This window comes from Patagioenas fasciata, chromosome 1, assembly GCF_037038585.1.
Source record: "Patagioenas fasciata isolate bPatFas1 chromosome 1, bPatFas1.hap1, whole genome shotgun sequence".
Taxonomy (NCBI): Eukaryota; Metazoa; Chordata; class Aves; order Columbiformes; family Columbidae; genus Patagioenas; species Patagioenas fasciata.
The window spans coordinates 163,774,818-163,785,872 of NC_092520.1; the positions used below are offsets into that span (position 1 = coordinate 163,774,818).

Genomic DNA, 11,055 nt, shown 5'->3' on the forward strand with positions numbered 1-11,055 from the left:
TGCTCTTCTAGACATAGCTCTGTATTAGGAGATTGTTTGGTCAGTGTTCTTTTATTATCCCTTTTTCAGGAAGCTTCAGAAAGAATTGCTACTTTCTGAAACAGTCTCTCATCCTGTAGTAAAATGCATCTTCTATGAGCATAATAACTATTTTAAAATCTGAAATTATGCTTAAAATCCTGTGTTATTTCAAACACAGGCAGAAACCACTCTTCTTGTTTAGCCTTTTTTTAACTTGAGGACCCTTGTTTGGTTATAAGATCTTAACTTCATTTAGAACTCTAAAATCCCTAAAGTTAGTAGGCGAATAAGTAGTTTCTTCTCCTGTAAATGTGGCATATAATTTTGTGCCTTCTGCATAAGTTGCCAGCATTTCCTAAGTCAGATTGGAAGTGTGGCTGTGATAAATACATATAAACATATGATGCATAGGACTAAGAGGTCTGCAGTATTATTCACCAGGGAACTGCAGGTAGATTTTTATGTAATTTCTTCCACTTGTGGGCATTCATTGACCTTTCATCTATGATTTGTCCCTGTAGAAGGAAAAGATGGAAAATGCAACCTGGTGAGCTTCTTGCTTTACCAGAGGCAATGAAATGCTTCAATCCCCTATAGAGTGCCAATCAGATGTCGCAAACAGAAAACCTACACCTAATGCAGCAGATCCATCAGCCTTGGTAGTAGGTAAACAACACCAACCCTGAACCTCTGTTCTTATTAGATCTTACATCTGGATCTTTGGCATAAGTGAGCATGATGCAAGAGCTCATAAAAACGATGTGGCACCCCTTGGGTTACTGGAAGAAAGAGACAGAAAAGACTTGTTCGATCTCCTGCCGCGGTTTGCTGACAACGCAGGAAAACATGAAGGAGCCCCAAAGGTAAATGTGAGCAATAAAACTCACCAAGTTGATGGAATGAATATCAGTTCAGTGTAGTGAAACAGCAAATGCCAGGAGACCGATGAGTTAAAATATGATGCACAAGTACCTGCAGACTTACACGTGGAAAAAGTGTTGCCCTCCCTGCCTGTCCTTCAGGTCCTAATTCAGCCATGCATGTGTGGAAGTGCCTTATTCCATCAGGACCAGAGACATTTCAATCACGAATGAAAAGACTGTCTACATCCAAGTGCAGATGATTGTTTTAGGGATACAGATTATTCTGTGATTAAGTGGCTATACGTTTTATTGATCAGTAAAGGGCATGAAAAGTCACCCTTAAAAAGTTATTTCTTCCTGCCTGCACTTGAAATTAACTGAATGTTGCATTTTAACTTTTATTTTTCTTTCATCTTATCATTAAATGTTGGCAAAGACTAGAATGTTAATTTTAGCTTGTATAAATAATTTATTGAATAATAATATATGCAAATGAATTTTATATGAGTCTCTATATGAATGACATTCTATCATTGAAATTTACTAATCAGCACATTCCACTCCATCAAACCTAAATTTTTTGAGGAAGAGGAGGGGAGGAGGTGGGGAGGAGGTTTGGAAAAATGCAGTCCAGTGGGCTGACTAAATCTAAATACTTGGTCTCTGAAAATGCAGATATCAGTGTAATTCAAAGTGTACTGATGAGATATAGAACATTTATATGCAGTCATAATAACAATTTATGTATTGTCAATATTAATAGCAGTGCCTGTCTGAGAATACAGTTTTAAAATAGGTACATACAATTTTATTAAGTATAAAAAGACACCGTGCAGAGCACAATACAATATAATTCTTCTTTAATCCTGGTAATTCTCAAACTCCACTGTCTTAATTGATATTGTCACCAACGACCACTGGATAGAATTACTTCTCTGTATAAAATGAGGCTTCTCTGGATGAATTCATACTGTTTGGTTTTAAAAATACAGTAATCTCCTTTCAATGGCTACTTACAGGAATCAAACACTGTTGAGACTGTTGGCTAGCCTGTATTTGGTTTCTAACACATGCTATGATACTGCAGATTTCCCCTGTTTTGCTTTGCCTCTCTCTGTTTGAGAATAGGTCCTTCAAAATATTAGTTGTTTTTGACTTTCTTCCAACTTCACAACCAGAACACCAGTTCAGATCACTTCGACATTCCTCACATTACCAAACCTTCACTGACATCAGCTGGAGTTTCCGCCATGCAAGGACAGTAGGGTTCTCCCCTGTGCTCCTTTTCTCTCCCCGTCTTTTCTAACGAAGCCTAGAAGGCATGCCGAAAATGATTATTTTTTAAAATTTGCGGGTTCTATTAACTTGTTTTCTTGAAAGTAGATGACACAGCCTTCCAGCTTTGACTATTTTCTTTGGAAAAGCAGACATGTAAACTCAAGAATTTATATATTTTGTTTGCACATTCCAGTTTGGTTTGATTAAAAATAAGTCAGAACTCTAACTTCAAATTGATTTAAATTATAATGTGTGAGTCTTAAAAGAAATAACTTACACTTCCTCCTCTCTAAAACAGATTAATATTAGCCTGGAAAATAAATTAAAGAATGCAGAAAAGCTGAGATTATGCTATCACAGTAATATCTGCCAAACAAAGCTTGGTCTTCTGCTAACATTAGCTTATCACATTTGCAATACATGCTAAGCAAAGACCCTACTTCTCTAACAGGTACATTCAGACAATATATATTTTATGGAATAAATATATAATATATCCAGTTATAGATTTCTGAATAGTAACTATAATAGATACAAGCAATACCTACGTTTAAAAATACAGTTCTAGGACTCCCTAACTTTCTACTAATAAAATTAAAATTGACCTAAAACTTTCTCACTCTGTTGATGCATAATAAAATATATGGAAACACCAAGAGTAAAAAGCCAATTGCTTCTACAAATGGAATACTTTATAAATATAGTAAATTGCTATTTCCAGAGGGAAAATTGAAAATTATAAACAGGAAGTTAGGTTAAAATAGTTCTACAATATATAGTACAAAGTGGCTATGAAGCGTGATGTATGAGTTTGACGTCTGTGGCAAAATTTTGAACCGATGTCGTCGTTCATTTCTGGAGATACCTGTAGAGAAAGATTCCGTCCCCAAAAGCAGCCAATCTTGATCTCCTTAAAACAAAACTTTCCCTACCCGGAGAAAGCCAACTGGCCAATTTGTCAGAGTAAGGAGTGCAAGATTAGCTCAAACAGAATTATTTGGAAGCCCTGGACTTCTCTGTTTCATAGGGTTTACCTATCATGCTATTCTTATTAGGAACAGAGTCACAAAAGTACTATGTACCCGTGACTGCCGTGTGCTGAAAAGCCTTATCATGAAGGTACCCTCCCTACGGCTGTCTTAACTACATTATTCTTGTACTGCACATTCTCCAGATGAATTCTGTTTTGTGTTCCTGTAGTTGTTTCCTTTTGCTGGAATACTGAAGTACAGCTCTGGTTGCTTGATTACTGAACTCTTGGTCGAGGCTTTTTTTTTCTTGAGAATAACCTAGAATTAAAGAAACGCATTTCTCAGAGCAAGCACAAGGAAATGAGGAATTCAGCTGCTGGTTGTCTCTGCCTGCCTTTCTTCCCTTTCAGTTTAAAGGAAAAATTAGCATCAGTAAAAATACCTCCCTTGCTAATGAAAACATTTAGGTAACTGAAAAAATGAAAACCTTACATGAAACCTTAAATGAAAAAGACTGTGCCATTTGTATGTTTGTCTCCTGTGACTGCCGTATTTTACACAGAAACCCAAAACTAGCTTAATGAAATACTTCTGTTTATACTTCTTGCCTGAGTTGAGGCCCCGACGTGGGATTCAGATCCCACTCAGAGCCTTTGTTTGCATCAACAAAGCTGGAATTCCAGTGGTCACAACACAGGGGGTCTACAAGGTGGGCTTTTCCCCCTAAGTATCAACATTATTAATGATGAAACCATCTCTGGGAGTTTCAGTTTCTGACCATTTGGGCCAATGGAACATATCTATAACTGCATTCATGTCACAAACTCTCACTGATTTCAGAAAAACTGCATAAAGTATCTCTGTACCTCACATGCCATGTGTTTTGACTTCACTGGGAATCTTGCAAGGCTCTTGTAAACTATTGTAATATTGAAGGTCAGCTGAGAGTGAATTAAATACTTCCTACCAAACTGGAAATGAGAAATAAGCACTTGTGGGTTCCCAGCAGAGGAACTGCAGAGTGAAGTTTGGGTTTCCTGCAGCAGGGATAGGAATAGGAAAGCTTTTCTTCATGTACCAGCAGAAATTTTCAATGTTCTGTTACAGAGTGGTAACAGACTATTTGAAAATACATTAAGCTGTGTCTAAATCTGGTAGCATATTCTTCCTTGTTACAAATGCTCTGGTTTTTAATTAAAAAAAATGTTCCCAGTAACTACAGACTTCTTATGCAGTCTTGCTTGTAAAGCCAGAGCTGCACAATGGTTATTGATCTCAAGGTTATTAGTTTGAAATTGGCTCCTGAATTTGTTAGGGCCTTTCCTCTGTTTTTCAAAATGCATTTGTGATTTGACAGACCACGTGGAAATATACCAAGGAATGAGTTCTGATCATCTTCCTTGCAGTGTGTGCTTGCTGGGTTCCTGAGGGCACCACCAGCCCTGACTGTCCCTGACCACTCCTTGGGTTCTCCTGGGCCAGGATCCCATCTCAGCCCCCAAGGGCTTCCCTACCTGCTCAGACCCCAGGACGCCATATCAGCCCCCTGAGGCCATCAGCCCCCACCCCCAGCGATGCTGCAGCAGGGCCGGTCTCCAACTCCCCACAGCCCTACTCTGCCAGGTCTACATCCTGGCCTGGCCTGAGCTGGTCCCCATCCCCAGGGAGGTGCCCAACGCCTGGGGCTGGGGCTGCCCTGGTGCCCCCCCGGCTCCCCCAGCTGGGGCTGGGATGGGCCCTGACACCAGCCCCTGCCCTGACGGACCCCTGGAACCTGGCCAGCACTGCTGGCCCAGGCAGGGTGCCGCCAGCGGGCTTTAGGGAAGACCACTGAATCCTCTCACCTACGACATATGGTTTTGCTGTGTATTTTGCTGCTGTTGCTGCTGCTGAATGAGCAGTTGCTGCTGTTGCCGGCGTCGGGCTGTTCTCAGTTTTTCGAAGCGAGCCTCCATCTCCTCCAGCACCTTGGGTGTGTAGCGGACCACCAGCTTGACACTGTCCTTGGCTGCCTTCAGCAGCTCTACTGCCTTCTCATGGTGCTCTCCTTCCACGCTCTGGGAGAAGGGAGAAGAGATTTAATCACAAAAATGCTGCTTTGATCTAGAGCTCAGCCCTGTTTTTCATACAGAAAGGCTATCGGGGTTTTAGGAAGTTCCTATACCTTACATTTCTCAAGGGACCTTTAAGGGAAAGTGTTAAGATTTATGCACTGCTGGGAATATACTAGTTTTCATATTTTAAATAACCCAAATCTGTTTTAGGTTTCATTACAAACCTAATTTCTGATCTGTGTGAAAAGGAGGGGAAACACTCAACAAGCTTTATGCAAACAAAAATGATGTTAAAAAAAACACCCAAACCCCGCAGTAAAAGCCCAAACAAACTGTTTGCAAGGTACAAAAATGAAATCCTACTTAAATGTTGGTAAGAAATGAAGAAATTGCAAGTTTGAAACAACAATTCCTTTCTTACGCCCTGGCCCTGTCTGGATCCTGCAGGGGACGACGTTTGGCGATTAAGCAGTTGCTGAGCTGCAGGCGAAGGAGCTCCAGGACAACCTGTGTCCTAGAGAGCTAATGGCATTGCTCACACATTTACTCTTCATGTGATACGGCTTCTCCACTGGAAATAAACTGGTCTTTATCTGGTTAGTTGTAAGCAATCAAACACTAACAACTGAAACATCGCAAATTCTTGCTGAAGGAATATATATTTACCCTCCCTTTCTGGAAAACGGTTTGCAGTAAGATGATACCTGCTGTGAAATCAAAGTGTTCCCAAAGGGGCTCAAGCTCTGATTTCTATGCTAACATTGTTTGAAACACTAAATCTCCAAAAGGGGGAGGTGACTCAGCTGTGAAGAGTATTTAATTTCTACCATTACGTGGTCTGACTGGAGTGCTTTTCAGGCATGTGGGTTGTTTCCCACCTTCAGAGAAAGGGTGAAATTTTCTAATGGTGTATGATTGCCCATGGGTGTTGCCGGATATATTCCAACAAACAAAAGTATCTCTGCGCAGAAAAAAAAAAAAAGACCGCACAAGTGAGCTCTTCACATGGATTTTAGACCATTTAAAAAATAAGTAATTTTCTTCCCACATTAAATAAATCAAAGTTTTACTCCCTGTTGTGTTTTACAACTCACATGTATACCACACTATTTAAAATGAAACTATACCCATAGGTGTCCAAAGAGAAGCAGCAGCATTCAAAAAAACTGAAGTACAATTCATGCTAAAAGAATAACTTAGCATGATTATAGCAACTGTCAGAAGAAAATTCTTTCTATTTTCATCTCTCCTGTTTGACTGATTAGCATTGTGCAAGAATAGCGAATAAGAATTACTTCTGCTGTGGCACACTTTGAACTAGAAATAATGATTTAAAGGTTTCAAGAAGCAGACACAATACGCTTCTACATATATAATACAAACAACACAATTCAAGCTTATCGCCTTCCTGTCTCCTGTTAAACAACCTTTAACATATTAATCCAAATAATTATTCCCTGTCTTGGTCAACTGACTGGACTATGTTTCTATGGAAATGTTAAGATGCTTCAAAAATATTAATCCAGCTTAGAGAAATAATGAATATACTGTCAGGTGCTGAAATGATTACTAGATAAAGAGGCAAACTTGAAATCCTCACTAACAAAGAGGGTCTGGTCGAAGCAGTAAAGGTTGAGGGCTGCCTGGGTTGCAGTGACCACGAGATGGTGGAGTTCAGCATCTCGTGTGGCAGGAACAGAATAGCAAGTAGAATTGCAACCCTGGACTTTGGCAGGGCTAATTTCGGCCTTTTCAAGCAACTGCTGAGGGAAACCCCATGGGCAAGACTGCTTGAAGGAAAAGGGGCCCAAGAGAGCTGGATTGCATTCAGAGATTGCTTCTTCCATGCTCAGGATCAGAGCATCCCCACACGTAGGAAGTCGAGGAAGGGAGCCAGAAGGCCTGCGTGGTTGAATAGGGATCTGTTGGGTATGCTCAAGCAGAAGAGGCGAGTTTACAGGTCATGGAAGGAGGGACTGGCCACTTGGGAGGAATATAAGGCTGCTGTTAGAGGATGCAGGAGGGCAGCTAGGGTAGCCAAGACCTCCTTAGAATTACAGCTGGCGAGAGGGGTCAAGGACAGCTAAAGAACTTTTTCAAATACATAGCAGATAAAACTAATACCAGAGGCAATGTAGGCCCACTGATGAATGAGGTGGGTGCCCTGGTGGCAGAAGACACAGAGAAGGCAGAATTGCTGAATGCCGCCTTTGTCTCTGTCTACTCCGCTGGAGGATGTCCTGGGGAACCCTGTACCCCTGAGACCCCGGATGAAGCCAGGTTAATGGAGGAGTTTGCTTTAGTCGATGAGGACTGGGTTAGGGAACAATTAAGTAGTCTGGACGTCCATAAATCCATGGGTCCAGATGGGATGCATCCGCGGGTGCTGAGGGAGCTGGCTGAAGTCATTGCTAGACCGCTATCCATCATTTTTGCCAAGTCTTGGGAAACGGGAGAGGTGCCCGAGGATTGGAGGAAAGCAAATGTCACTCCAGTCTTTAAAAAGGGCAAGAAGGAGGACCCGGGTAATTATAGACCGGTCAGCCTCACCTCTGTCCCTGGGAAAGTAATGGAACAGCTTATCCTTGGTGCCATCTCAAGGCACATCAGGGATAAGAGGGTCATTAGGGGCAGTCAGCATGGCTTTACCAAGGGTAAGTCATGCTTGACCAACCTCATAGCCTTTTATGAGAATGTAACAAGGTGGATGGATGATGGCAGAGCGGTGGATGTGGTCTACCTTGACTTCAGTAAAGCCTTTGACACAGTCCCTCACAGCATCCTCACAGCTAAATTGAGGAGGTGTGGTCTCGACAATAGAGTAGTGAGGTGGGTTGCAAACTGGCTTAAAGAGAGAAGCCAGAGAGTGGTGGTCAATGGTGCGGAGTCCAGTTGGAGGCCAGTATCTAGTGGAGTGCCTCAGGGGTCAGTACTGGGGCCAATATTATTCAATATATTCATTAATGATTTAGACGAGGGAATTGAGTGTACTATCAGCAAGTTTGCTGATGACACTAAGCTGGGAGGAGTGGCTGACACGCCAGAAGGCTGTGCCGCCATCCAGCGGGACCTGGACAGGCTGGAGAGTTGGGCGGGGGATAATCTGATGGAATTTAACAAGGGAAAGTGTAGAGTCCTGCATCTGGGCAGGAACAATCCCAAGTTCCAGTATAGGTTGGGGCATGACCTATTAGAGAGCAGTGTAGGGGAAAGGGACCTGGGGATCCTGGTGGACAACAGGATGATCATGAGCCAGCACTGTGCCCTTGTGGCCAGGAAGGCTAATGGCATCCTTGGGTGTATTACAAGGGGGGTGGTCAGTAGATCGAGAGAGGTCCTCCTTCCCCTCTACTCCGCCCTGGTGAGACCCCATCTAGAATATTGTGTTCAGTTCTGGGCCCCTCAGTTCAAGAAGGACAGGGAACTGCTGGAGAGGGTCCAGCGTAGGGCAACAAAGATGATTAAGGGAGTGGAGCATCTCCCTTATGAAGAAAGGCTGAGGGAGCTGGGGCTCTTTAGTTTGGAGAAGAGGAGACTGAGGGGTGACCTTATTAATGTTTATAAATATATAAAGGGTGAGTGCCATGAGGATGGAGTCAGGCTCTTCTCAGTGGCAAACAATGATAGGACAAGGGGCAATGGGATCAAGCTGGAACACAAGAGGTTCCACTTAAATTTGAGAAAGAACTTCTTCTCAGTGAGGGTAACAGAGCACTGGAACAGGCTACCCAGGGAGGTTGTGGAGTCTCCTTCCCTGGAGACATTCAAAGCCCGCCTGGACACATTCCTGTGCGACCTCACCTAGGCGTTCCTGCTCCAGCAGGGGGATTGGACTAGATGATCTTTTGAGGTCCCTTCCAATCCCAAACATACTGTGATACTGTGATACTGTGATAAGCTTGATTGTTAAGAGAAATAAACGCTTTCACCTTTTTGAACTGTATGTTCATGAAATTCCTCCAGTACATCTCCTATTCAAAGATTTTCAAGAAAAATCATGGTGTGTAATGTCCGTATTTGCTAGAAATTGTGATTGGTATAAATCTGCCGAACAAGCACTGCTACCAAAGTTAATTTGGAGAAAAAAAAGAGGAAATTGTTGTTGGATAAGAAACAGTGAATGTACCTAATGCTCCAAAGAGACTTCAGATAAAAACCTATAGATGGCACAGCGTGTTTTGTGAAATTGCTTTAATGAACAAGTCACAGGTACAAATTAAAATCTATTCCCCATGTCACTTACCCCATAACTGCTCAATATTAGAAGAGGTGATCATACAGCAGATAATGTAAGTAGCTATCTTTTATAACTCACTGTTTTGTGACACGGTGATACTGGCTTTTGTAAACACACTTCTCACTTTGAGAGGAACTGTATAAAACTTGGCATTGTTTTGTATTTTATTTCCTGCTTGTCAATTATGGTCAATGTGACACGGTATGGGCTCTCAGAGGAAAAGACACTGTTGTGATCAGTCTTGCTGTGGAACGGTATGAACTTAGAACAGGCTATGAACAAAAACTGTAAGCTTCCAAGCTACATGAAGTAGCTAAAATACTCATTTGCTTTCAAAGAGCTGGATGGGTCTAACTGGCGCCAGTAAGCAACTGTGATTGTTCTTTCAGGGAATAACAAAGCGGTGTACTTTAATACTTCATATGACTTAGTAACCTGTATTTAATTCATGATTGCCTGTTTTCTTTCACATTTGCCTCCGGTCTTGTTCTTCCAGTTAACAGACAGTGTTTTCTAATTAGAAATGAAGGGTTTGACTTTGTTGCTATCCAGGTCAATGGAAAACTCCCATTGACTTGAATAGTAATGACACAGAATCCAGCCTAAAGCTGTGAACCATAACCAGAGAGGGGAAAATAGCAAAGTAAAAGATAGTGCTGCTAAATACAAATCCTACTCTCCAAACCTACCTAACCCAGGTTTTAAAAACCAAAGTTTTCAATTGCTATCAACATGACTGCTACACTTGCTCTTAATGTCTTCATTGCTGCTTGCACTCGTATTTCTAAGGCTGTAGCTGCACAACTTAAATGTAAGAGCCCCTTGCAGTAGGGAGAAGAGCTTATACCAGCACAAGAAGTTGTTTTGCTGTTTGATTTCTTCCACCTCTGCAAATCTGTGAGGTTGTGCTGGTACCATTCTTGCCTGCAGGGATTTTGCTGACAGGATTACACTGGTTGAGGACATTGGGAGGATCTACACCAAACATGGGATTTAATAAATTTGTTTCAGAATGTGTATCTTCATCTAATCTGTAATTTTTGATGACATATATTTATATATACTTATGGCTGTATTCCCCTTATTGCATTGAAAGGCTGCATCAAAAAATGGGATGCAAAATACTGTAGAGACAAAAAACATTGACTGAACTGCAGATATGGTGTGGGAAAACACCAACCATTCCTGTATCTAGGCTCACAGACTTGCCATAAATATATAAGAAAAAATCCAAGTCTCTGATCGTTACCGCACAAGTTGAGAAACTGATAAAGGTATTACTATTAGATGTATGTAAGCAAATGCTTGGCTCAGAAATTAGCTGTTATAAACCTATTTTGCATCCCTTCCTGTGTCTGACTCACAACAGGTATCTGACAAATGCAGGATCTTTGCCAGATACAAAGAGCCACCAGCAAGTGCCTTTGCTGAGCCATCTGCAGGGCTTACTGCTTTCAATTTCCTTTACTTTTGAGGGGGTTGGACAAAAGTATGTAACAAAATCCCCAGCATAATGACAAAACACTATTTTTAATGTCCAGTGAAACAGCTCAAGGAACAATCATCCCAGTCATGCTGGGATAACAAATCTGCATTCTGAACACACAGCTCTAATTTTATGTTGATAATTA

General features: G+C 41.6%; 1 protein-coding gene across 2 annotated transcripts in view; it reads right to left on the reverse strand.

Moving 5' to 3' along the window:
* Nucleotides 1-1,329: 1,329 nt before the first annotated feature.
* Nucleotides 1,330-11,055, reverse strand: part of LIN7A (lin-7 homolog A, crumbs cell polarity complex component) — a 51,453-nt gene continuing 41,727 nt past the window's right edge. Inside the window, exons 5-6 of one of the 2 annotated variants that reach the window (XM_065845849.2) lie at nt 4,982-5,190; nt 1,330-3,451 (exon numbers count right to left, since the gene is read on the reverse strand). In XM_065845849.2, coding sequence (XP_065701921.1) covers nt 3,409-3,451; nt 4,982-5,190 — 252 coding nt within the window. In that variant the 3' untranslated portion in view covers nt 1,330-3,408. Of the gene's footprint in view, nt 3,452-4,977; nt 5,191-11,055 lie in introns of both variants that reach the window. The other variant, XM_065845858.2, reaches the window with a different exon arrangement.